This window comes from Drosophila rhopaloa, unplaced genomic scaffold, assembly GCF_018152115.1.
Source record: "Drosophila rhopaloa isolate 14029-0021.01 unplaced genomic scaffold, ASM1815211v1 contig_159, whole genome shotgun sequence".
NCBI classification, from domain to species: domain Eukaryota; kingdom Metazoa; phylum Arthropoda; class Insecta; order Diptera; family Drosophilidae; genus Drosophila; species Drosophila rhopaloa.
Window position 1 is genome coordinate 324,074 of NW_025335038.1, and position 25,725 is coordinate 349,798.

The 25,725-nt window shown below is 41.3% G+C and overlaps 2 protein-coding genes across 6 annotated transcripts; both read right to left on the minus strand.

Moving 5' to 3' along the window:
* Positions 1 to 934: 934 nt before the first annotated feature.
* On the minus strand, positions 935 to 3,639 carry LOC108046870 (DC-STAMP domain-containing protein 2). 3 transcript variants are annotated; one of them, XM_017126818.2, is made up of 9 exons: positions 3,326 to 3,639; positions 2,953 to 3,263; positions 2,635 to 2,895; positions 2,358 to 2,571; positions 2,141 to 2,294; positions 1,609 to 2,086; positions 1,377 to 1,560; positions 1,188 to 1,325; positions 935 to 1,134 (listed from the first exon to the last, which is right to left on the minus strand). In XM_017126818.2, the coding sequence occupies exons 1-9, from the start codon at positions 3,520 to 3,522 to the stop codon at positions 1,032 to 1,034; spliced, it is 2,040 nt and encodes a 679-aa protein (XP_016982307.1). In that variant the 5' UTR covers positions 3,523 to 3,639; the 3' UTR covers positions 935 to 1,031. The 3 variants fall into 3 exon arrangements, with proteins under 3 accessions (XP_016982307.1, XP_016982315.1, XP_016982322.1); XM_017126826.1 differs by having other exon boundaries at positions 3,331 to 3,353; XM_017126833.2 differs by lacking the exons at positions 935 to 1,134; positions 1,188 to 1,325 and having other exon boundaries at positions 1,410 to 1,546; positions 3,326 to 3,636.
* Positions 3,640 to 5,474: 1,835 nt separating this feature from the next.
* On the minus strand, positions 5,475 to 23,710 carry LOC108046630 (3-phosphoinositide-dependent protein kinase 1). Of its 3 annotated transcripts, none has more exons than XM_044457472.1 (6): positions 23,190 to 23,710; positions 16,619 to 17,051; positions 15,935 to 16,435; positions 7,909 to 9,027; positions 7,568 to 7,842; positions 5,475 to 7,250 (listed from the first exon to the last, which is right to left on the minus strand). In XM_044457472.1, the coding sequence occupies exons 1-6, from the start codon at positions 23,253 to 23,255 to the stop codon at positions 6,927 to 6,929; spliced, it is 2,718 nt and encodes a 905-aa protein (XP_044313407.1). In that variant the 5' UTR covers positions 23,256 to 23,710; the 3' UTR covers positions 5,475 to 6,926. The 3 variants fall into 3 exon arrangements, with proteins under 3 accessions (XP_044313407.1, XP_044313408.1, XP_044313409.1); XM_044457473.1 differs by lacking the exon at positions 23,190 to 23,710 and adding an exon at positions 20,479 to 21,106; XM_044457474.1 differs by lacking the exon at positions 23,190 to 23,710 and adding an exon at positions 20,141 to 20,170.
* Between the last annotated feature and the right edge of the window lie 2,015 nt (positions 23,711 to 25,725).

Sequence of the window (25,725 nt, forward strand, 5' to 3'; positions counted from 1 at the left end):
ACACTTGTGCACACATTAGCATGGCAAATGGAAGCCCCAGATGAGGGAAAGAGGAAATTTATTAAACAGCCATAAAGAGAAAGAACCATGAAGAAAAGACGCGGGCATGGAAGGGGACCACATTAAAGACTGTATTATAAATGACCCAAGATCTACGGCGTGTTACAATTTCAGACCGAAACGAAGGCGAAACGGACAAGTAAAAAAAAAAGAAAAGAAATAAATGTCAAAATTCGAGGATCGTAAATAAACAGAGACCACCGCATTCAATGGCCGTAAATTACACAGCACATTCCTGGAGAACGGGGACCAAACAAAATCGAGCCAAAAGAAAATAAAACTGAAATCAGAAAAGAAAACGCTAAAGCACTGTTGGATGTCATCATCAGGGACGCGATCCTTGCGCCGGCCAACAGCATTAATTGCTGGGAAACAATCTGCGGCCCGCCGTGGCTGTCGCTTTTAATGAACATTTAATTGCAGCCCACATGCTCGCCAAGCAATGAAGTCCGCGAGGGCGGCCGAGGGCACGAGGGCTGCACAAGTTAAAAACAAAGTGTTATTGTCCAGCGGACACAGCGCTGACAAGGAGACAAACGAGCTTACAGAAGCCGCCACTCTACTAAGGCCATGACGAAGCCAAACGAGCGCGCTGCCGGTTCTATCAAATCAGCAAAGACGACGATTGCGATGGCGACGATGGTGTGGCTGCCATTACAAAGTTGCGAATCTTCGAAATCGTTGAGACTCACATGCCCAAGTAGAGACTTCTTCACCTTTTTGGCAGGGACACAGGGTTTACATTAAAAATGGAACATATACACATCTTGTTGAAAACTACTTACGTACTAACTAATGTATGTTTACTAATATATTTGGGTCGAGAACAGCCATGTAACTCACCCCAAAAATATATCATTTAATCAAATGACAATCAGGTGTTGGAACTATTCTTCATTCTGCTAATTTTCTTCTGAGGTAGGGATTAAAACAAGTATTTTTAGAATTACTTATTAAGAATCTGGTATGCTCTAAGGTTTGTTTCTCGTCACACGTTTCTGGCTTTGACTTCCGCAGATCTCCCTGTACCGCTTCTCTCGGAATGACTCTTTTTCGGAATTGTCCGAAGAGTCGCTGCACAAAAAAAACGAATCAGCATGGTGAGTTTTCACCTGGCGTATACTCACTCCACTTCAGAAACGTCGGAGAAATCGCCATAGTCCACCGGCCGTTTGCACAGGCAGCACTTCCTGTAAGACTTTTCGAAGCACTCATCGCAGTAGACGCCCTCGCAGCCTGGAGTGTCGCAGGGATTACGAGTCGAGCTGTAAGGGGGATGTCCGAGTAAAGTCTGCAGAGCGAGTGGAGCTACTCACGAAGTCAGGGATAGGCCGCATATGGTGCACCTTTCTTTATTTTGACTGGCGGACCAGCAGCAGCACCTGCGGAGAAGTCCGGCGAATCCTTTACTTAGCCAATTAAAACATCTGAGGTGCTCCACATTCCGTTTATGGTTATATGCATTTCGCTTCCTGCGACGGGCAAACTGAAAGAGGCTTGCTGTATAGAATATATTAGAACCACTCTAAGAGCAATATTCTTCCTTACTTCTATCATCGGAGATCCTGTTGTACAGAAACATGGCTCTTTCCTTGGCTCTATCCGGGTAAAAGTAGGCCATGATAAGATGGCGAGTGCGCAAAACATACGGCTCGGCCAGCAAGATCAGCCAGGCGAGCAGGCAGAGCACTAATATCAGAATATACTCGGCATAGTCCGGTTCTACGGGCAGCGGTAGGCAGGGATTGGTGTCTAGAACGCTTTTCTGAGTGAGGGGTCGAAAGGCATTCGCGATTCCCCGCATGATATCGGCAACAAAACCCCCGCCCTTGATCTCCAGATCGATATAGGCAGGCACCTCCAGCCCGGCCTCTTGGTGTCCGTGAAAGGACATCGTGGCAAGCAGCCAGAAGAGCCCGTAGTCAAGAAAGCAGATCGCGAAGAGCTGCAGACAAGTGGTCATCATGAAGCAGGCATTCTCAACGATGGAAACAAACTCGAAAAAGGTAAGGCGTAGACTGGTAAGCTGCAATAACATCATGGCAATAAGAAGTGACGGAAATTAAATTTGTAACCTAACCTTCATGTATTTTGCCTTCTCAAGCCGTTGCAAAGGCAGCAAATATTCAAATCCGAGCTTTCCGTGCCGCTTGTCGATAGCACTCAGTATCTTTGTCAGGAACACATTCTGAAACTGCCGACTGTTCATGTAGCGCAGGTAAAATATGGTGGCTCTGAGTGAAACATTTAAAACATAACCCAAGCTAAGTTAGTAACATGTTGAAGCTCTTGCCTACTTAAGAAACACTGTAACCACCATGACCCAACAGAGAATGTCCACGAAGCTTTGCAGGAAGATAAACGGCGACAGTCGCTGGTTGATATCCTGGATTATCTCCTCGCCCACGTCGGCCAAACTCTTGGATGAGTTCGTATCAAAGAAAAACTCGTGCTCGAAGGTGATATTGGCGTCAAACATTTGCTCTATGTTCCTCACAAATTCGCGGTATCCTATGAGATATCAAAAGATAACTAAGCCAAGAAATCGATCGAAATCGAAAACAAAACACGTACGTTCCAATATCTTGTCCAGGAGGGCCCAGCTAACGTCCCAGTAACCGCTGCAGAACACATCGAAGATCTTGGCGGGATAGCAGAGGGCCAGAAACAGTTTGGAGGCATGGCAGAGCGCCTTGAAGACCCCCATCTTGGCCTGGCACCTAACCATGGCACGTTGTGCTGTGCTTTTGCAGCGCGCCCACGGAGTTCCCATTTCCGTGTTGCACAGATCCACGACGGATTTCAGCCAGGAGGCGCAGTTTTTAAGTGTGTCAACTGCAGCGAATACAATGGAAAGGACAAGTGAACGCAGTTATTGGGGCGTGTACTCACTAATAGCGATCAGGTGGTCCTGGATGCGGAGAAGCACCAACATGGCCTGCTTGAGGACCCGGCGTACTTCCTGGAGCAACAGGTCCACTGCCAACTGGATGGCATTCACCGGCTCTAGGATTACGTCCAGCATCTGGCCGAGCGCGCGGCGCAACAGCTCCTGTCCGCAGGCGAGGCTGCGAAGCATCACCTTCATGTTGGCCAGTATGTTGGCCGTGGGTCCAACGGCAGCTAGTACGAACGCGAGACTGATGAGGAATGCCCTGCCCCGGGAACTGCACAGCGAGGGAACGGCCAGCGCCAGGATGCACCTGAGGAAGCAGGACAGAAAGCTGTTAGCTGGACTGCGTTCTCATCCTCGTCAGTTACCCACCTTACAGGTCGGCTGTAGAGGATCGCCCCGATCGCCGCCACTGGAATCGCGAGTGTCAGGTTGATGCCCAGGCTTAAATGTCCCAGTTGCCACCAGTTCCAAGCGAGTGCCACCACGAGGCCGGTCAGGTAGCCAAAGAGCACGAACGGCGCCATCAGCTTGAACGTCCACAAGGCATTTGGTTCTGCTCCTTCCATTTTTATGTTTAGACTTGTATTTATTTGTATGTTTTATCGATAACAGAAGGAAAGCGGCATTCGTATCCGCCTATCGGGCATCCGATAGAGCGCCCGACAATTAAAGTGACCACCCCTACTTACACCTAAAATGCTGAAACTTATCGAATAAAATTTAATAAATCGAGCCAGAAACAATAATAGCCTTTTTACACATGCGCCACCAGGAAAATTGTTAAATAATATATGTTATATTTACAAAGTGATAATTTAAAATGCCTATGACCAAACTTTTTTTTTTGGGCTTTGTGTTACTATCAATGTTTCTAGCTCTCTTAAAATTTCAACCGTGTTTGTCTTCCTGCCCAAAGTAAATTCAAAATTGCGTCATTCTTTTTCTCGCTTTCGCTTTTTCGTTACTTTTATTTCAAACAACATTCCTCCTCCTCTTTCAGGTCCTCTACAGATCTTGTATCATTTTTTCGAATTAACAAACAGTGTCATTTTTGCTTGATATTTTTAATGCAATTTCGCCACATGAACAGGATTTTTAAACAGAGCAAATGGATCTTTAGTAAATCGAGCTTCGCTTTGTTTTTTTTTTTATTTGGGTTAAGTGATTATTAAGTGTTTTCACTTTTCGGGCTCCTGGTGCAAAAAATACAACGTTGCAGTCGAGATCCTCTACTCAATTCTTCTTAAAGGACCTATACAATCAATTATATGATCACTCCATGTGAAATAGTACTGTTTGGTTAGTGTATTTTTGCAAAGTAATTGAATTACGTTTATGTTTAAGAGTTCCCGATAAGGCTCTTCCTCTTATATAACTCAGTCTAGCACCCCTAGAGATTTAACTTGGATAAAACGGTCGATTCGCCTCAACTATCGACTTTATCAATATACAATTGGAGTTAAATGTAAATTTACGTAAATATTTGTTTAGTACACGATATATATCTGTTGGTAATTGTATACTGCTTATTACATAAATTGTGTTGAATATATATTTTTATGCTGGACTATAAAAATCACAAAAAGGATCAAAAATAAAACAAAATTTAACCGGAAACAATTCCATCAAAGTCAAATATGCACTCAAAATAAAAACCTCCGAACAATATTCAAAATTAGTCGTATACACTTGGCCCTGGTGAATGTAAAATAATCAAATACATTTGATGACATTTATGTTTTGGGTTTTATTATTCATCTAAACGTCTACTGGATAACTAGGCACTTTTTCTATTTGATAGATCTTCGGTTAAATCCATTCGTCTTTTTCGTTAGGTTAAATAATCTAAAAATATGTAGAATGCGCTTCAAAGCTGGGAGGCAGTTTTCCGAAATTATACCGAATAAATTTTAATAAGTATAGCCAATCAAGTTTCCTTCTATAAAGACATGCCGGAATTTAACTTTATTTTAACAAATACCCTAACAAATTTCGGCCTCGTGTTTCACAACGCACTTAATTTTCAATAGTTTAAAATTGAAAACAAAAATTTTATGTTGTCTTTCTGTCTTTTAGCCTTGCCCACTAAACTCTCTCCTCTTATTTTTTAGGTACTGCAGCACAAAAGTAGGGATAAAAGAACATCTGGTGTATCTTAAGAAATTTTCTGTGTTACTTGTCGAAACCTATTGGTAAGTTCTCTTGCTTGTTTTCAATGTTGGGGAGATGGAACTGTGAAATCGCACACCAATTTTATAATTCTCGGTTAATCGGTTTGATATTGCCAATTCGTGAAACCAAAAAAAAACCGAAATAAAAACAAATTTTGTTAAATTTTGTGGTTTTTGAAATGTTTTTGTATTTTTCTTTAATTTTTCATTTTAATGATACGTTCTCTTCGCTCGATTTGTTTTTTTTTAACCAATGTACTTTACGCATAATATAATTTTTTTAAATTGTTACTTGCTTTACTTCTTGCCTTTCTTGTATCTGTTATTCATATATAGATAATATATAATTTGTTTAAATATTTATTTTACAGGTTTCTCTCACTATTAGTGGCTCCTCGTTCTATGACATCTTGTAATAAATCGTAATTTTCGTTTAATTTAATTAATTGTATACTTATGTAAGTGTGTGTGTTTGCATCTTGCGTTAAATTTATTTTACTTAATGTTAGCAAAAATAATTTACTTAGGAGTTACGAAACAAATTAAATTAGGTTTAGATTTATATCGACTGCCGCGGCTGCTAACCGCTGCCACGCCCAAAGGCGATATGTATGTACAAAATGTATTTTTTGCTTTCTTTCAACTTCGGTCCTTACGCTACACCTCTGCTCTTCTCTTATTTTCTATATCTTAATTGTAAAGATGGGAGGGGATGGGCGTGGTCTAGTAGTAGTAGTGGGCGCAACTTATACGATTACAAAATTTAACTAATACGCGCGAGTTTTAGAAACTTTTCCCCAGTCTGTCTTAAATCTATTACACATTACACTGTATAAGACTTGCTTTACACACTCAATTGAAAACGGGTGGCGACAAATGAACGCGATTTTTTGCAAACTTGGGTCTGTTCACCAGAGGCCATATTGGAAAGTCGGCCGGGGTATGAGTTTCTAATAGCGGCTCTTACTAAATAAAAATTAAATCAAATTCGAAATTCGTTCTTTCATTAGGGTTGCAATTAGAGTAGCTCAAGTCTTATACATTTCTTCATAGGGCAAATAGGTAAACGAAAAGCATAATGACAATGATAAATAATGTTAATTAGCATAGTTCATTAGATTAGAATTAACTAGAAAGCTGGGCGGTGGAGCTGGAAAATCACCGATGCTCATAGATCGATGGTTTTCGGGCGCCTTCCCTCCGTCTTAGGCTCTTTTTGCCGTGCGCAGATATAGCTAATATAGTTCTTTACATAGTTACATTTGCTTACAAAATTTACATAACAGTTACGCGATATTTTTGCCACCATAACACAGAAACACAAATCCCACTTCTCCTTATATACAATTTTCACACATTTTTCTAGTAATTCAAAAATTAAATACGGCTTGTCGTCTTCAACGATCTGATCTGCACAACGATCTGATCAAACTTCAGTAATTCATTTAAATTGTGACTAACTACTCGCTAAATACGAATATATGTGTATTCATGTATGTTGTATATAAATATTTAATTTAAGTTTCAAATTGATTTTACTTAGCCCTTACTGATGTATTGATCTTTATATTAGTTTAGATTAAAGTACTATTCTCCACCCTAAGCACAATATAAAACGAAAAACAGAAATTGGGTTCTAATTAGCACTAGAGACACGATCATTAGTTCCTCTTTATCACCTACGCCTACTGCTAAGCTTAATTCTATTTCTTCACGCTTCTCCTTCGCCATCGCTTCTTTTGCACTAAATTTCAACTAAATTATAATTTAATTTCACATTGCTACAACTAGCGTTCCGTTCACTTTGACGCCGTCTTCTTGCTCGGCGATTTTCCTGTTCTGCTGCTGCCCAGTGTCCGGGTGTCGGACACCGTCGAGGATTGGGAAGCGTTTACGGGCGAGCCGCGTCGCGCCGTGGGTGAGCTGCTGGAGGAGGCTGCGGAGGAATTCGAAGTGACAGCCAAGCTGTTGCTGCTGCCGCTCGAGCAGGACGCTGCAGATGCTGATGCGGAGGTGGAGGAGGTAGAGGCGTCACCGTAGGACAGCTTGCGCATATTCTCAATGGCCTCCGACCAGTGGATGGCGTATCCCTCGGGATCGTCCAAGTAGTAGGTTCGATTTGGCTGCAATGGAACAAACGAGAACAGAAATTAGTTGGGCTATTCGTTGAAATCATTGAAACACATTCCCCGGGCAAGTTTAAGTTTTTATCTGCGTTGCGTGTGCAGTTTTCAATGCCGCATTTAATTTGTTTTCATCGCCAACACGTGCCGGAGCCATAAACCGTCGCTCAAATGTTGTTGTTTTTTTTGTAGGTGGCGACTCGAGACAGAAGTGCTAGCGGTGATGTCATCGGTTCAACAAACTTGTGTTCTTCCGACCGTCTGTACGGTTAACCCCTTACACAACCGTAATCCAAAAACCCTTAGCAAACACTCACCGTGTGGACAAAAAAGATCTTAAAGTTCTTGTACTCGGCACGAAGCTCGGGGCTCCATGGTATCTCGCCCTTCTTGATCATCTGCACGGGGTCGATGTATATTAGCCGCGGCCCTGTGGTCAGCAGAAGCATTCGCTTGCGGGCAAAGAGGCCTTTGCGCTTGTTCACGTATCCCTTCTTAAGGATCACCTCCCCGTCGGCGAACACGTGCCACTTGTCAGTCTTCTGCTGCTCGAGGCGCTGAAGCTTCTCGGCATCACTTAGATCAAATGAGTCTGGAAAGAGAGTAGGAATTGGTTAGTCAATTGGTAAGTATGGACCACAAGCAGAGAAACACTTACTCTTCGCAGTCGATCGCTTGGCAGGCATGGCCGCACTGCTGCCCACGCCCAGCTCCGCGCTGAGAAGTCGCGATATTTGCCTCTCGTCGAGACCCGGCTCCAAGTCCCCGGGCACGCTGTAGTTGGATCGGAAGTCCTCGTCCTGGCTCACGCCCGGCAGGTAAGGGTAGATGGGGGGTGGGGTCTGTTGGCGTAGAGTCTGCCAGTCAATGCCGGCGAAGAAGGGGTGCGCCCGGATGCTCTCGTAGTAGCCAAACTCGTCTTGGGCTCCCAGGCGATCGCGCGGGTCGATCTGGAGAAGCTTACGCACCAGATCCTCGGCGTCCTTGTCGAAGCCCTGAGGGAAGTCAACGGCGCAGTCGAGGATTTCCTTAAAGATGACATAGTCGTTGCTTCCGCGGAACGGCGGCAGGCCGGAGATCATCTGGTAAACAATGCAGCCCAGCGCCCACAGGTCAGCCGCCGGGGTTATAGGTCCGTTCTGGAGAACCTCCGGTGAAACGTACTGGGCGGTGCCCACGAAGCTGCCTTTGCGGCTACGGTTGTACCGCCTATGGCGGTGGCGCGGCGAGTCCATCTCGTCCCGCTGCTGATGCTCCTCGTCGCCCTCGCCATCCTCCAATTCCTCCGAATCTCGGTCATAGTACTCGTCGTCCTCGTTGTCCAGTCGATCGCTGTCCTCGTCGTCATCGTCCGAGTGGCTGCGCCGCTGCTCCGAGCAGTGCTCCGTGGCCAACTCCCTTTCGTCGGCCGTCATCACCTTAGCGGAACCAAAGTCGGCGATCAGCGTGTGCATGTCCTCATCGAGCAGGATGTTCTCGGGCTTAAGATCCCGGTGCACCACGTTACGGCGGTGCATTTGCTCGCAGGCCAGCAGCAATTCGGCTGCGTAGTGGCGCGTGCAGGCCACGTCAAAACTACCCACGCGGTTGATGTACGGCAGCAGGTCACCCTTGCGGGCGTACGTCATTACGAAGTAGAGGGAGCGCTGGTCCTGGAACGTGCAGGACAGGTTCACGAAGCCGGGCACGTTTGTCATCTGGTGCATCACCTCGCGCTCCCTTTTGATGTAGTCCTGCTTCCTTTCACGCAGGATAAGCCGTTTCTCGCATACTTTGACTGCAAGGTAAGGAATGAAAGAATACATCTTTAGACAAGAAATAAAATATTTAATTTATTTCTAATAGATAGATTAATTTATTTATTATAGATAGATTCGAGATAGACAGACGGAAGATATTCGATTTATAAATAAAGATACATTTTTTAGAAATTTGAAACCAATCTTCCCAATTTTTTCTCGGTGGAGCCAACTATCGATAACGATAAGCCCGACTTAGATGGCAAACAACTTTTTACTTGCGGAAACCGCTCTTGGCAACAACAAACACAAAAGCGACACACACCAATGCAAGTGAGCATTAAATAATTCTAATTAAAAATGCGACATATAAGCACACAAAATGTACGCGTGAGAATAATAAAATAGCACACGAACGAACACACATAGCCAAAGTTTTTGGCACAGGCGAGTAAATTGTCAAAGTCCAGGGGACTTCCTCCCACAATTCAAACTCGGTGGCCCAATTGGACTTTGCTTGGGACTCTTTTGTGGCCTGGTCAAAAAGAGAGCTTTTATTTCTATCCCTGTCGCACGCTTTTATTCTAGTGATTTATTGAAAAGAATGCAGCGGGAGGGACTAGAAGAGAAATAGGCAGGGCGGGAAAGGCAAGAAAGATAGCGAAATGAAGAAGGAATTCAGAATTCAGCTCAAATTGCTAAATTAACATCGAGACAAACGAAAGCGAGCGCGCTTAGGGGAACTTGTTTCTGACTTCCGTCCCTTTCCCGCCGCCCTGAAAATCAAAGCAAGCCAGAGCATATGAGCAAGATGGAAAGCACAAAGCTTAAGAAATTCTAAACTGGTTGTTGAACTGGAACCCGCGAAAAGGGGGAGAGGAAGAGGGACAGAAGAGGGAGACCGAGAAAGACGGACCTATGAAGAAGCATGCGAAACGGGGTTTTAAACTGGAGCCCGGCTTCCTTGTACTCCTCCTTCCTTTCCCTGCGTCACGGGGTTAACGGTGATTATGTCAGGAGTTATGACCGCTTATCAGTAGTTTTCCTTTTGTTTCTTCTTGCCGTTATTTTGTTTTCCAATCGCGAATCCGCTTTTTGATTGACAATCGCAACGGAAAATCACAAATCGGGTGAAAACAAGGCTAAAAATAATAAATTAGCCTCGACCATATCTGCCCACATTTTATACTATCACAAATCTATAGGCAAAAATAAATTTCAAGATAATTTTGCATTTTTTTGTGCGGGTCCCTCTATTAAGATCAAAACAAAACAGTCTGCCAACAACTATGAGAGAAGTAGGGAAGCAGAACAGAGAAAAATCAAATAAAATAAAAAATAAAATTGGAATCTAGTCTAAAAAACATAGGGAGGCGATAAGTCGTCGGTCGAGTGGCAACAAAATAAACACAAAGAGGAAAAACAAAATACAGCAATTAAAAGATTAACAAAGCACGGCGGCAGCAACAATAACAACAAATCGAGAAATCAAAAAAGAAAAGGCAAAATGTATTTTATGCGTTTTAAATTTCCCATTCGATAGAAATGTGCGTAAAAATAAAGATTGACCTTCAAAAAATTGTTGCGCAAATCGTTGTGCGTTTGTAAATGGGATCATCGATACTCACAATCCGATTGCAATTATAAGCTCTATTGCTTTTACTTTCCCTTTCTTCTTTTTGACTGTTTAGGCCGCTTTGCTTTTTTTCTTCGCTTTAATTGAAAAAGTCACATTATTTATTCACTCGGCTCCACTCTGATATTTTGGGTTTTTTGGTCGATTTTGGTTAGGTTTAATGGCCCACTGATAAGCATAGCCTTGAACTTGCTGTCGTTTTTCTGCTTCTTTTTTTCCCGTGCCTTGCAGCATGTGCAACAACAAAAACAACAGCACCGAAAGTAAACACACATAAATAAACAGCCAGCAACCAGCTGCAGAGCGGGGGAAAGACACAAATTCGCCGTCTAAGCATAAATATTTGCCCAAAGCTTGCTCTCGGTTTCAGTGCTGCCAGCTTGACTTTTTGCCCGCCAAAATAGATAGAAGATGCCACATCCTCTTTGCCCGCTTGTTTTCGTCATTTTGTAACAATACAAAATTTTCCACAGTCTTATTTTCGCCACAACAACGGAAAACAAAAAATAAAACAAATCAAGTAGGGACGAAAAGCTTATCAAAGTCTAATCAAAGCACAAAGTGCAGAAAACAAAAACAAGGGAGCGGGAAAATGCATCAAGAGTGCAACTTGTTGCTGTAAGGAATGCAATCCAACGGGTTTTAGAATGGAAAAGCGAGACAGAGCGATAATGCCATAAAAACAACAACAACCAACAAGTTATTTTGACCAAGTCGATAAAGCAGTGCAGCGCAAGAGCTGGGCAGACATACACATTCTATAAATAAACCCAAATAAAGAAGCTGCAACCTCATTGAAGTTGCAAGATATTGTTGTTCCTTCTGCTGCTGGAGGACAACGACCAAAATGAGGCACATAGGTAAACTGTACACTCTGACATTCCAAGATGAGAGAGATGCTGCACTCAATGTGAGAATTTTCAAGAAAGAGAGGCTTAGCCTACACTGAAATTAGTATCTTTTCAAAAGAGGGAAAAATATTCCTCCGAAAAAAACTTATTTTTATCTCATAGATACAGATTTTTAATCGATTTTTGCCAAATAAGTTCTGTTCTAGAATTTGTGGATGTATTTTACATCAAACTGAACACCTTTTTTCTGTGTGTAATTCGCAAGGCCGTCGGGTGGCGTACAAATGGAAATGGAATAGAACCTGCCCGAGAGAGGTGTTTCAGGCAAAGTCGGTAAAGACCTAGATATATCTACAGAGATCTCGCAGAGGAAGAAAGATTAAGTAACAGAAGGGAGACTATTTTTGGTGATTGGCCCTATCATTCGAGGAGAAAAAGTGGAGACATAAATGCTATTATTGCCCCGTCAGGGGATATACGACCTCCAGGTGAGATCGCCCCAAATTTGAAGAACCAGACGCGACAAAATGCAGCCCCCGCATACCATAAAACTGCCAGGGCGGTATCTTTGTTGTTTTGTTGCTCCGATCGTCGACATAAATCTGACACAAAATGTGTGACAGACGACGATCTCTGCCAATTTCTCCCTATACACATACACTTCAGTTTCAATTTCATTAATTGGCCCCCATCAGGAAACTCAATGACGTAACACTCGGACGCTTCGCCAGAACTCATTTGAATATGGTTCAAAGAAAAATAAGAAAAATGGGGGACAACCACAAAAAAAAAACAAAATGGAAACAGAAATAGACGCCAAATAGGCACCCGAAATGTGACCAGGGGGACATTCAATAAAAAATCCACCCAGGTAAACAGAAGCAAAAAGCACTAAAACGAGAATAAGCACGGGAGAAAAGAGCCTGCAAGGGATTTCCGAGTACAGTGGTAACTGGCACATTTAAACTTTTTATACGGTATTTTTAATAGATTATTAAAAACTATTCCTTAATAAAATAACACTTTCTTAATAATATTTGTATAATTAATATTGCCATAATCAACTGAAATGAAAAACATTGAAAATCAGGAATCGAAATAATAATAAAAACTTTCCGCCGAGTTTAAATTTAGCTGCTTGCACTGTAATCCTGCATTGGAGTTGGCTTTTTATGTGTGTTTGGTGCCTCTTTTTATTGTTATTATTGTTGGTTGTTGCTCCACTCGCTCAGCTAGCTAAAGTTTATTGGCCTCTTGGAGCTGAGGCATAACTCTACATATAGTGGGGGGATTTGGCGACATATTGACTACACGCAAAGGATTTTGAATACAGCTGCGTTTGCGTGTGCAATAAAAAAAAAGTAAGGAGACAAAAAAAAATGTCAGGACACACATCTTATTCTTTCTGCTTTTTGAGCGCGACTTCCTGGCGCAATTTAATTTCGGCCATAAAGCGTCAGGCGGCCCAAGAGCCCGTCAAATGTCCTTGGCACGCGCAAGAGTCACCTAACCACCCACAAAAACAGCTGTTGCAGCCATAAAAAGAAAAAAAACATAAAACAAGGTGAAAAAACAAGAGAATTATGAATAAGCCTGGGGGAAAAGGATTGTGACGACAGAAGTCATCATGAGTTGAATGACCCAATTCTCCGGGCCAATATCAATATTACGGAGTTATGAAAAAAGACCTCCTCTTAAGGAACGGCTATTTCAGTTGAATACCCTCAGCCAGCTGCGACTGCGCAGCAGCAGCTGCTGTCCAAAAATAAATGTGTAATTAAAAATAACACGATGGAATAAAGCGTATAAACGCACAAGACATGAAACACGAGGGCCAAGGGGCCCAGGCAAAGGTGAAGCAAAGAAAATACCAGACAGCAACCCCCAAGAAAGAGTCTGGACGGCTGGAGAACTGGATCGAAAACTGAAACGGAGCGACAGACCCGATAAGAAGGCCAAACAAGTTCGAGAATGCGAGTTCAGTGGCCCAAAAAAAGGGGAGGAGATACCCTAGTACTTGGAAAATGTTTAAAATCTAATTAACTTAAATCCCTATAAAATGGTCTCTACAGAACAATGCTATTCTGGAACTTAGCAGAGTGTCTTCTTAGAGTTTGCAACATCACTTCGTTTTAAAAAGTTTACTTTTAATTTATTTTTTGGGTGCAAAGAAACTATAATAACAGTATATCTGTCCATCCCACTCTGGAAGACTCCAGTTCCGGGAAATCAACAGCTGTTCCTGTCCCCCTGTATAAAGCCAGTGACGTCTGCGCGCAGGATTATGATCTGCACGAGCACGTGCCGCCAAGAAAAATCTTCCATTGTGGGAATTCAGGTAAGTGGAAAACAAAGATAGCCCCAAAAAATGCTGCGGAATTTCTTGTTGCCATAGATGATGAAATAGCTGCGCAGGCAATAGCAATGTGAAAAGCCTAAAACCGAATTTCGTACGTTGTGCTTCGTATGGCGTCAAATAGTCGCCACTGTCGTCATCGAACATGGAAAACAACAACCAAGAGGGGAGCAAAGTGCGTAAGTGGAAGTGAGACAGGGCCCATGAAAACGAAACTTGCTGTGTTCATGGTGAATGTGCGTGTAAGTTTATGTCTGGGTGTTAGTATGTGGGAGGTGCGCGTGTCAGTGTGTGCGTGTGGGGCTGGTAGGCAATTGTTGCTAGCTTCAAAACAAAAAATAGAATTTGTAAGCCAAAAAACAAACGTTGACCTTCCAACTAGCGCCCTTTCCTCTTAATTGTAAATTGTTTGTCAATATCTGCTTGAATTCAGTGCAGCACCAACATCGGATTCAATGTCAAAAGTGCAAACTAAATTTGTTTATTAATTTCACGCGTGGGGGAAAAACTTTTTACGACTTGTGTGTGTGCGCTTCCTATTTTTAAACAACTTGACTTTGTTATTATTGACTTTCGTTTTAAATGCAATTAAAGCGGCCAGCACAACAATAACTAATCGCGTTCAGTGGAGCCTATATTTAAAACAGGGGCGGAGCTATTTGGAAAATTGCTTCATCCCCCATATAAAAAATAAAATATGTATAAAAACAAATAAATAATTATAAATTAACTATAATATAAAAATCATCATCACCAGTTCAATCAATTTTTAAAATGCCCCTGATACTACTCCCCTACAATTAAAATCCTCCTGGACCCGGCCCTGGGTGCAAATGCATTCTGATAGCCACGCGCTGGTATTCTCCTGCCCTCTGGCCGCCTCTTTTCCTCACCCGCCTTATTTGCTTTGCTGTGCGTGTTTCTGCTGGCGTTTGCATTTATGCGACACGTGCCGCCTTCTTCTTGCTGGCGTATTGATTTGCTGCTGCTGTGGCAAAATCATTGCCACCTCCCCTCTCGCTCACGACCACTGAAAAGCACTGGAACAACTAAAAATCTTTAAGCAAATTGGCTTAGCACAAATAAACAACAAGGTAGAAAAATAAGTCGGCATAAATACACACTAGCATCGGGTGTATATATATGTATATAACCTCTAAAAATCTAGTGAACAACAGCTAACAGCTGCTTTTGAGCTCGTTTTCGGACTGGTTTATTTGCCGTTAATTGAAATTGCAATATAAAACGGGGAATGGCAAAACAGCTGATCATGAGCGAGACCAAAATGCTAGATACCCAGCCTAGTCGCCGACTAACGTCAGCTTTCGGCTTCAATCGATAAACAAGCTAAACAAAAGCGAAATAAAACAAAAGACGGCGCGACATTTGCGTTATCAGACTGATAACCAACGTCCAACTGTGCTCGGCCATTATTTGCCGTTTGCGTTTTTTGTGCCGGATTGTTGGCAAAACTGATGAAATTACCAATAACAAAAGGGTCACGTGAGCGTCCCCCAAATATCTGGCTGTTTTCGTGCCGGGCACATAACACGATCGTCGACGCATTTGTCGCCTGTCATGGAGCACAATCCGCCGACTAACTGGACTATCGCTATGAGGAGCACCCAACGACAATGTCACATCCAACATGCCGTTGCATAGTCTCCAACTCTTGTAGTTTATTAAATTCTGTGAAAGGGCAGATATTTTTCGCTTGAATAAGTGGAAGATCCCCAAACTGGAAGAAACTATCAGCTGACGTGTGCTGACATACAGCCCCACCAATATTCGGCACACCCACGGGAATACCCAAAGCGATTTCAAGAATTCCTTGATGGACGACGGCTGTGTTTGTAAGTTTCGCACACAATCCCATATAGACGGCGATTGTTGGCAAGCCGAGCAGGTGACAGGCAGAGCAGCAACAATAGCGCGGCGTCTACGTGGCGACCGCATTCTCGCGCTGGCGCCAAGCAGAGGCCATACAAATGCTGTGGGCGGTCGTCAGTCGAGTGCCACACTGAGCGAAAGTGAATGCCGACTTACTGACTATTGACTAGGGTATGGCTCTAGGACTATCTACTAAACTAAATAGTACTTACTTGCATACTCGCGGCGCGAATTAATGTCCACGGCCAAATAAACTATGCTAAAACTTCCCTCGCCGATGTAACGACCAAAAATGAAATCATTTGGTGACCTTCTGGGCGCAGGATTCTGTTGCTGTTGCTGCTGTTGTTGTTGCTGCTGCTGCTGCTGTTGTTGTTGATGCTGTTGATGCTGTTGATGCTGTTGATGCTGTTGATGCTGTTGTTGTTGTTGTTGTTGTTGTTGTTGTTGTTGTTGTTGTTGTTGTTGTTGTTGTTGTTGTTGCTGCTGCTGCTGTCGTTGTTGTTGCTGCATTAGCAGCTGTTGTTGCGCCTGTTGCTGATGTTGCGCCTGCTGCTGATGCAACATGTCCAGGAACTGTAGCTCCTTCTGCTGCCTCAGCTCAGACATGCCATTCTGGTACTGTTGCAGACAGCACAACTTGCTGCACTGCGGCGTTGTGGCCACCGACGAACTGTTGCTGGCAACCGCTGCCGCCAAAGGCGAAGTGTGACCTGCGAGAGGAAAAACAGAGAGAGATTGCGTTAATGTCACAGCAGCAACATGTTGCCATGGGCATGATGCCTAAAGAGTCAATGAATTATCATACATTTTTCAAAGGTATTAAAGAAATCTGAAACTATTTAGCAAAGTGACTAGCTTATTTGAAAATATTAATTTAATTTACTTTATCTTACCATTTGTCATATACTTGTTGCTGCTGCTGCCATAGCGACTGTTGTTGTTGCTCTCAGTGGCTGCCGCCGCTACCGCTCCACAACCACATGTGTGTTGCTGGTGCAGCCGCGTTGCCGCCGATGTTGCCATGGCTCCGACGACCACAGCCAGGTCCTTCAGGTTGATATCCCTGAAATTCGACTCGCCCAAAGACACTGGTGCTGAGGCTTTCTCCTTGGCCATAGCCGGCATTGTTGCCGCTGTCGCCGGTGTTGCTGTGGTGGCAGCAATGTTGAACTGATGCTGCTCGATGCTGTTGCTGCTGCAATGGTCGTTGCAATCTGTTGTGTTGCTACTGCTCGAGGCGGCAGCTACCGAGACGACGGCGGCCGCTGCGATTATTCCGCTGGCGCCGCTGCTTGGCGATTGGAGTTGTTGCTGTGTACCGTTAATCTGCGAAAATATAGACGGGGATATACATGATTAGAATCCAGCCGAGAGATTTTGGTATAATGATTTTGTCTGGCAAAATCAAATAAATTAGATAATGATGTCCCAATTTGTTCATTATAATTTATAATTCGCTGCCTTAATAATTCCAGTTTATGAAGATAAGATTATGGAGCGCACATGCTTGCAGTTTAGTATAAATTATTTACTCCAGATCCAATTTGTGTTTGCGTTGCTGATCTATTATATCGATTTGACTTGCAAAATTGCTGGTAACCCCTTCGATCACTGAAATAAGGCAGCAATGACGTCTGATGATCAAGACTGTCTTCCTAACAATTCATAAAATTGTTTCTTGTCTTTGACAATGACCACGAGTTCTTACTGAGATCTATTTATAAAAAAAAACCCTAGCTCAACCCCTATAACTCACTTCCTTTCCACTGATAATCAGAGGCTTATATTGAAAGAGGAATTGAACACGCAATAAATTAAGTTTCTGCTGCGCAGACGCAAAGCCTCCTAAGAAAAAGAAAAAGCATGAGTCGGGGCTTTAAAGCGGAACTCAAGAACAGGTCCACAAAAGGCAGCAGCAAGAACAAAAACAACCGACCGGCCACCAACAACATTAACTGTCTGCCCAATGGACCGCCATTGACGTCAAGTTCATTGCCGTGTTGTTTTTGCCCTCCGCTCTATGTTTTACTTTGTGTGATTTTGGCGGGTTCAAGGACTTGGAGCATAAAAATATAATAAAGTTCATTGCCACCTGTTTACAATTCTATTAGAAGTTTATGCTGTTGGACTTTGGCTTTGTTCATTTGTTTTCGTTCATTCGCTCGCTTGTTCGTTCGTTCGTGCTTCTTTGTTGACCAGTTTTTCATTAAGCGAATACAATTTCTGTGGCGTGATTTCTCAAGGAATTAAAGCCGCGGGGGGAAGCCCTCAGCTACTATAGACCGCAAGCCCAAAGTGTGAAGTGCTTAGCACATTAATAAATAAAATGTGCAACTATACTAAAGCAATAGGCAAAATCACAGCTCAGATAACAAACGAAATATGCTTCAACCCAGATTATTAATTATGCAACACAGACACACCATAAAACCAAGCAACAAAACACAGAAAATTTAAATAAAAATCAAAAAGCCATAAAAACAAGGTGAGCAAATGCGTCAATGAAAGTTTCAGCTGGTATCTAATTTTAGAGCAACAAAGAGCCAAAGATTAAGATACGAATGGAACCAGGCTTGGGTATTTGAGACCTGACCTGGGAACCAAGGCGAACAAAAGAAGAGACAAGAAGCTTCGATCCATTTCAATAATGATCGTCTGGGAAGGGCCCCAAGGGCCCGTCCCTAAAACAGGTGTACTATCTACGGCACAACAACAAACTCTCAATGAAAATAGTTGTTGTTCGGGGTCCGACGTGCGTCACTCAGATTGGAATGCGGTTGGTTTACTTTTTAGACTCGCAGCACTCGCAACCCAAATGGAAATCAGAGAAATATTGGGCCCCGAAAGATTCGGTCTCTCTCTCTCTATGTTAAGACATGACCTCAACAATCCTCCCTGATACACCCACGAGTCAATGTAAACAAAATAAACATAAAACTTTTCAATACTTGAACTCTACGGCTTCAAGGCACAACAAAAAAGTTGCCAACCTACTTTTTTTTTTTTTTTTTTAATTTTTTGGCGACTGCGTGGCTAATTAAGCCAACGATCTGCGTCAGTGGTTAAAACTGGTCAACCAATTGGTGAGTGGCACAAAAAGCTACTGAGGCCAATAACAAAACAGGAAATACCCAAATACCGAGTTGTATTGTTTTCCATTACATGGGTTAAACCAGATTTCTACTTCACCGCGGCTCTGAAAACTTATTTGCATCGCGACGAACATTATAGTCATTAAGATATCACGAAAATCCATAAAGATGCTATGGAAAAATTTTAAAGAATTAAGAAAGTTTCCCCAGAGTGGGCGTGTGCTGGGGCCAGAAAAGCAGAAAATTTGAAGAACGAAAGCCATATGACACAAGTCCGAGTCCGATCCTATATATGCATTATGTAGTGGATGGCATGTTGATATATGTAACTGATCTATAAACATAGAGCAGAACCGCCCGACGTCTCGTTGTCGGCGTCGTCTGCGGCGTCTAGACAAAAATGACATTTAAATTAATCTATTTTATTGCCAGGCCAACGCCGTTGGACGTTCTGCTGCCACCTCAGGCCGAACCGAACCGATCCCCCTTTCGCGCGCCCCTGTGTCTGTGTTCAATTTATATTTATAAATAAGATTTTCGTCTACAGAATGCAGCCAATTGAAAGCAAAAATGCACAAGAGGGGACGTTTGATTAGAAATAGCCAGAAAAGGGGTAAAGCCAGAGGGGTTCGTGTCTATCTCAAGGTATGTGGCCAAAGTTTATTGCGAAAGGAAAACCAAAACCGTACACGCTAAATATACACAAAATGTTTTTAATTTTGGCACAACATTAAAATTGAAAATTGCTGGTCGAGGCCACACACGCAGTAAAAAGCCGTAAAAAAAAAAGTGTAAAACTATCAATAGTGATTTTGCTTGTTTCCTTGTCGAATGGCAAACACGAGTCCCTTAAAATTTGTTGGAAAATATTATTATTATTATTATATTATTATTATTATATTATTAATATTAATTATTAATATCCGGATTCTAAATAAGAAGGCTGTAACAGCTCTAAACTATTTAATCACAGTACTTGTTAGTTGCTGAAGTTCCTCTTCGGAATTATAATCTTCTCTTAACAACCAAATACCTGAAACAACCAGATAGTGCAAGTGTAAGCTACTAAGTGGGCGGGTCATTAACGCCTTGCTGGCATCAACAGACACCATTTTTATACACAAAGAGCGATAAACAATTCGCTGAAATTTTTCAGTTTTTTATGCCCGTTCTTCTATCTTTAGCCAACGCCTTTTGTTGCCACAGATCAGACGATTATTTACTTTTTTTTTTGGGGAACCCGAGACACATTTATTCCATAACTTAGGCAGTTTCTTTGAGTGTGGTAGGTTTTTTTAGAGGGCTAAGCAATCGGCACAATACCTGCATTATGTCCATTTTAAAAATTCTTTGTAATGAAAATTTGAACGGGAAATTTTGAACTTGTGGCTCTGCTCGGCTTTGTTTTTTAAGGCAAGGCCTGCTGTGTGTGTTTAATCAAAATACCGCCTATTATACTAACGTCTATTGAGTGTGTAAATGTACATGTCATTTTTTTTAGAATTATTTTATAGAATTATTGCCAAGTATAAACTAAAACACGACACGGTGTAAAAAGCGCATAACCCAATAGTAAAAGTGCGCTTATGAATGAAATGCACGCGGAGAGAGCAAAACAAGAATGCAAATGCAACGGCTCCCGCTCACACACACACACTTACGTTTAAGCGTTGGGGCATCGACGATTACAAAACCATCTCTCTCTCACTCTCTCTTTCCCACTCTCCTATACTAGGCGGGTGAAAGAGAGCAAGATGGCTTATACGGTCGCTCTCTGTTTGTGTATGTTGTAATTGCGATTTGGGGTACAAATTCCAATGGGCACACGCAGTAAGAAGAAGAGCCAGCGTACAAACACACTCTATACTCTATAAAGCGCGCGTATTTTTTCGGCTCTGCGCGTGTCTTTGTGCAGATGTGTATGTGGGGGTTTTAAATTTTATTTATTTGCTCGTTTTGATTTTTCACACTCCCGTTTTTTTCTGTTTTTTGCTTTGCAGAAATTAATAATCTCACGTAGTATATGTTTGTTGAAACAAAACACAAAAATTTGCCAAAACAACAACAATAACAATAATCAAGACAATAATTCCGACGCAGTAGGAAAATTTTCAACAATCGACACGCTGTTTTTTTTTTATTTGATAGGAACTTATTCACTTTTATACGTTTACTATTTTAATTTGACTAATGAAAACAATTGGTTATATATTTTGAACACAACACGGAGGAGGACACTTATTTTGATTCCGATTCCGATTTTATGTAATTTGTTTGGCCTTTTGTGGAGTATTATTTAATCGCACCACACACATACATACATATATGAATATCAATGCCAGCGCGGCGTGGGTGTGTGCGTGTGCGTGAGTGGAGCCCGCGTGCACGAAGCGTCCGGTTTGAAATCCAATAAGAAACTGACATCCAATTCGCAGTCTCGCGGTCTGCGACGCTCTCCCGCTCTCTCGTGGGCGGAGAAGAGCCGAGCGACACACGAGGGGCGACTGCGCTCTCTTGTGCCTCCATACCGCTCTCTCTTTCTAGCCCAGTTAAATGGGGTCGCAATTTTTTACAAGGCGAACAAGTTGCGCGCCACTTTTGAGAGCGTAATTGTTGCACTGTAATTGTTTGCCAGCGACTTTTTATAAATAAACAAGGCAAAAACAAGTTCCAATCCAAATCTATAAGTGCAAAGAGCACGAGCAACCGTTCTCTTTCTGTATAAGAGAGGGCGACCGCATTCCTAACTGTAAACAACCAAGAAGCAGAGTCAGCGGCAGAGAGCGAAAGAGACAAGGAGAGGGAGGGCCAAGAATGCGGCGCTGCTGGAAAAACTCGTTTTTCCCGCTGGAAAATGTGGACAAAGAAGAATTTGAGGAATTTTCGCGCGAGAGAGGGATTGTGTAAAAATAAACAAAGCCATGGGGAGGGGGAAAGGAATACACACACACGGAAAACAAGGAAGTGGAAAGGAAAAGCAGCAAAACAGAGCGGACAAAACAAAATGCGTACAAAGCGAAGGGGCAGGGCAAAGCGGAGAAGGTAAGGAGAGACGTAGTAAACAAAGAGAGCGACGGGACGGCAACTTCAAATGTAAATAAATATTATAAAATATGTATGTGAGCAGCGTGTGTGTAACAACAGTAATAATAATAACAACAACAAATCGAGCAACAGACATGCAAGTGAAAGGCGTCTGCGTTTTTGTTTCTTTCCTCTACTTCTCGAGTTATTTGCAAAAAGGAAACGGCAAAACGGAGATAAAGTGGTTAAGAAAGAAAGATAGGAAGGGAGGAAGAAATATGGAGAGAAGAAGGGGTAAAAACATCATATTTGGTTGATTGCAAGAGAAAATGAAATAAATAAATGATTTATTGCCTCTTCAGCTAATAAAAACAAATTAAAAGTGCAAAAAACAATAAAATGTTGTCTAGATACCAGCTCAACATAAAGAAAAAAAACCACTGGCAACATAAAAACATTTTTTTTTTTTCGGTGAGTTTTTTTAAAAGCAAACGGAGCTTGAGGCAATGAACTGCAGTTGTCAAATAAGTTAAGTTAACTCCCGCTTGTCTGAAATTTGTATAAATGAATATTATTTTGGTTGCAAAGAGTGCGCTTTATTAAGGTGCCAGCAAATTAATTATACTCATATACTGACTATTAATATTGACCTATACATAGACATTTAAGCATATGAAAATTTATTCATATCAACTCCATTTAGATGGGTTTTAAAGCAGCCATTGTATTATCTTATTTTATTACCCACTTTGTGAGGACTTTACGACTTTGATCTTTGATTTTGTAAGCCAATGGAAAGTTTTTAAATTTAATATATTTAAACGAGAACCTCCCAAATTATGTATAAATTACTTTTTTACAGATAAGGCAGCCAGACAGAACATTAGAAGAATTTCGGTCTAACGAAATTAATTTTTTTGCTTTGTAAAATATTTAATTAAATATATTTGTTGCGGAATTTTAAATCCACTTTAACAGGTCTTAAGAAATTCAACTTATTGCCAATTAAGTTATTATTTTAAAAAAAAAACACAATTTTCATAATTTTTGATGTGGTTATATTTACACCTAATTTTTGTTCAGTTTTTCAAAGTTCTTTCATTATCCTCCAAACTTGAGTTCAGAAAACAATTTCATTAAACGAAACAATATAAAAATGGTCCTTTTCTCGAAATGCAATTATAAATAAAGTGAAAACGAAATATTTTACAACTTGTTATTAGTTTTATTTTTTAAACCTATTCTACACATTTTTTGGAGTTACAAAGGCTTACAATTTTTCCCTATTTCATTTTTGACAAAAACTGTCTGCTTTTTATGTTTCCTAACTACTTTGTAGAATATTTACCTTGATAGACTTTAGTTTGCGCACAACGTAGTTGTTGATTTTGTTGGACCAGCTTTTACATTTCATGGTATTTTTTGCAGTCTCCTCCGTTTTCGGGGAGAAGGAGAAGCTGAAGACAACGGTAAACGAATTGCTTTTGTCAGCCGCTCTCCTCGCTCATAATTTTGGTTGCTTTTCTTTTCACTGTTTTTTCCACTAATTATTTTATTGCGCTGTCTTGTTTTGCCGTTTCAGTTCACTATTTATCTGTTTACTTGTGGTTTCTCGGCGCCAGTTGCAAAACAGTTTGAATTGGAAATCGCACTGGCTTCTCCTTTGGCTTGAGTTCTGTGCTTAGGAGCGCGCGGTCGTGATCGATTTCTGATTTAAAAAGATCACTTATTTTAAAAATGTCACTCGTATTAAGGATCAATGTTCGTCCGCACTATTTAACTCCAGTTCTTGCGCGCGGTTAGCGGTTTCACTCCAGTTCTTGCGCACTGTTAACTGAACTCGTCGGCGACTCGAAACGAAATGAAATGACAAAACGAAATGAAACGAAATGAAGAGGCGGACCGGACAGCGCGCTAACGGGCGGTCCGCCGGCAAGGAACACGCTCGTTGAAACGAGAGAGCGCTGGGAAAAGAGAGCGATTGCAGTGTCAGTTTCAGAGGATGCGAAAGAGATAAGAGAAGGAAGGACGATGCAAGCTGTGTGTGTGGGTAAGTTCCTTTCTTTGGTTTTTTTATTTAAGGAATTAAGAAATTGGGTGTTTATAAATAAAATAAATTATAAAATAACTAAAATATCTATGCAACTAAGAAAGTACGTTTTAACTTGTTTAGACTGTGATCTGTATAATGGTCTTAATCGTAATTGATTTAATATTTACAAGCAAGAACTACATACACCTTGTAAGGTTTGAGAACTTTTCTAAAACTTAAATTGCAGGTCTCTGGAAAACCGTTATGTGTTTCGTATTCATTTCACTAAATTTGCTATTTGCAAGTCACGGTTCCGTTATTGCCGCGAATTCTCTTTACATTTCGAATGCGCCGCCCATCAATTATTTATTTATTTATGAGCAAGTGACGCACTTGTTTTCCTTATTTCAGATGTTTTATTTGTTGCAGCGGATGACTTTATCGAGATTTTTCCAAAACAAAAACCATTGTGACTCACTGCCACGCCCCCAAGAATTCCAGTTAAAACTTTAACGATTTTGTGGTCACATCTTCGCTCTCTTTCAGGCACTCCAATTATGTGCATTTGCTGGAATTCGAACTATTTGGAACTGCTTACCCTTCCCAAAAACCGTTGGATCGTCTGTTGATCCGCGCTCTTAAGTTCCATACAACCGCAAATACCTTCCACATGCGTTCCACAGCTTATTAAGATCGCCCGTTTCACGCATTCCCATCGTTCGCGCGCATTTTTGATGTGTGTGTGTGTGCGGAAGAAATTCACTTGTTTCTTTTCTCGCTCTCATTTTTACGTTTTTACTACGAAACCCAAGACGGCTGTTAGAGCGAGATGCAGCGAAAACAAAACAAAATTAAGGGGGAGCGCAAACTGCAGTCGCTGCTCTGCCGACGGCGACGTCGACGTTGACGCTGCCGTTCTTTCGTCATCAGATTTTCCCCCCTGACTTATGTAGATGTTTTCCGTTGTTGTTATTTTTGAGATGCAATTTTTCAAATCTTTATTTGCGGTTGCTACTTTGCTCTATTCAAATGTTGAATTTCCTATTTGACTAGATTTTTCTTTATGTACATATGTATGTACATTTGAAAATATGTTTTCCAAAGAAAATTTAAAATGTTTTTACCAATGTTCACCAATGGTGTGATTTCTGCCAATGCTTTACTTATTTTGGCAAGTTTTTTCTTAAGTTTTATGTTTTTGTTTGTTTTAAAATTTATCAATTTAGATAAACTCTTTTTATGTTTTTTTTTTTGGTTTTTTATTATACTTTAAAAACTATGTTTAATTTTTAAAATGCGAAATACATATATAAATTGTTAGCTGTATAAATTAAGCTGTTTTCTATGTAAAGCGTTAGTTTTGTGTAAACCTTAGAGTTCAATTGCGTTTCCAAAATATATTTTTCACTCCAGGTTATCTCATTATCGATAAGATAGGCATAAGATACTTATGTACATAAATAGTCGGAAATAATTGAATGCTGAAGAAATTTTTGAACAAATGATTAACAAAAGTGAAATACATATGTACATACATATACATATATACACAGATTTATAAATGGGTTCCCTCCTTTTTTATCATTTCAAACATTGTTATAAATTGTTAATCCTAAACTATGTATCTGCAAACTCTAGAGATTTTAGCGAACTGATCGCAAATAAATAATTAAGTGCCATTTTTCATACTTTAGTCGTACAGTTTAATTTCGTTTTTTTTGCCCTTTGCTTTTAGCATTTTCAGGCTAATTCATTTGTTAATGAGCAAACACACTGCTGTTGTTTTTGCTTTGCGGTTCTTTCTTTTAGCTAAAAAGTATTTCGGAAATTAGCATTTTTAATGGGCAGTAAG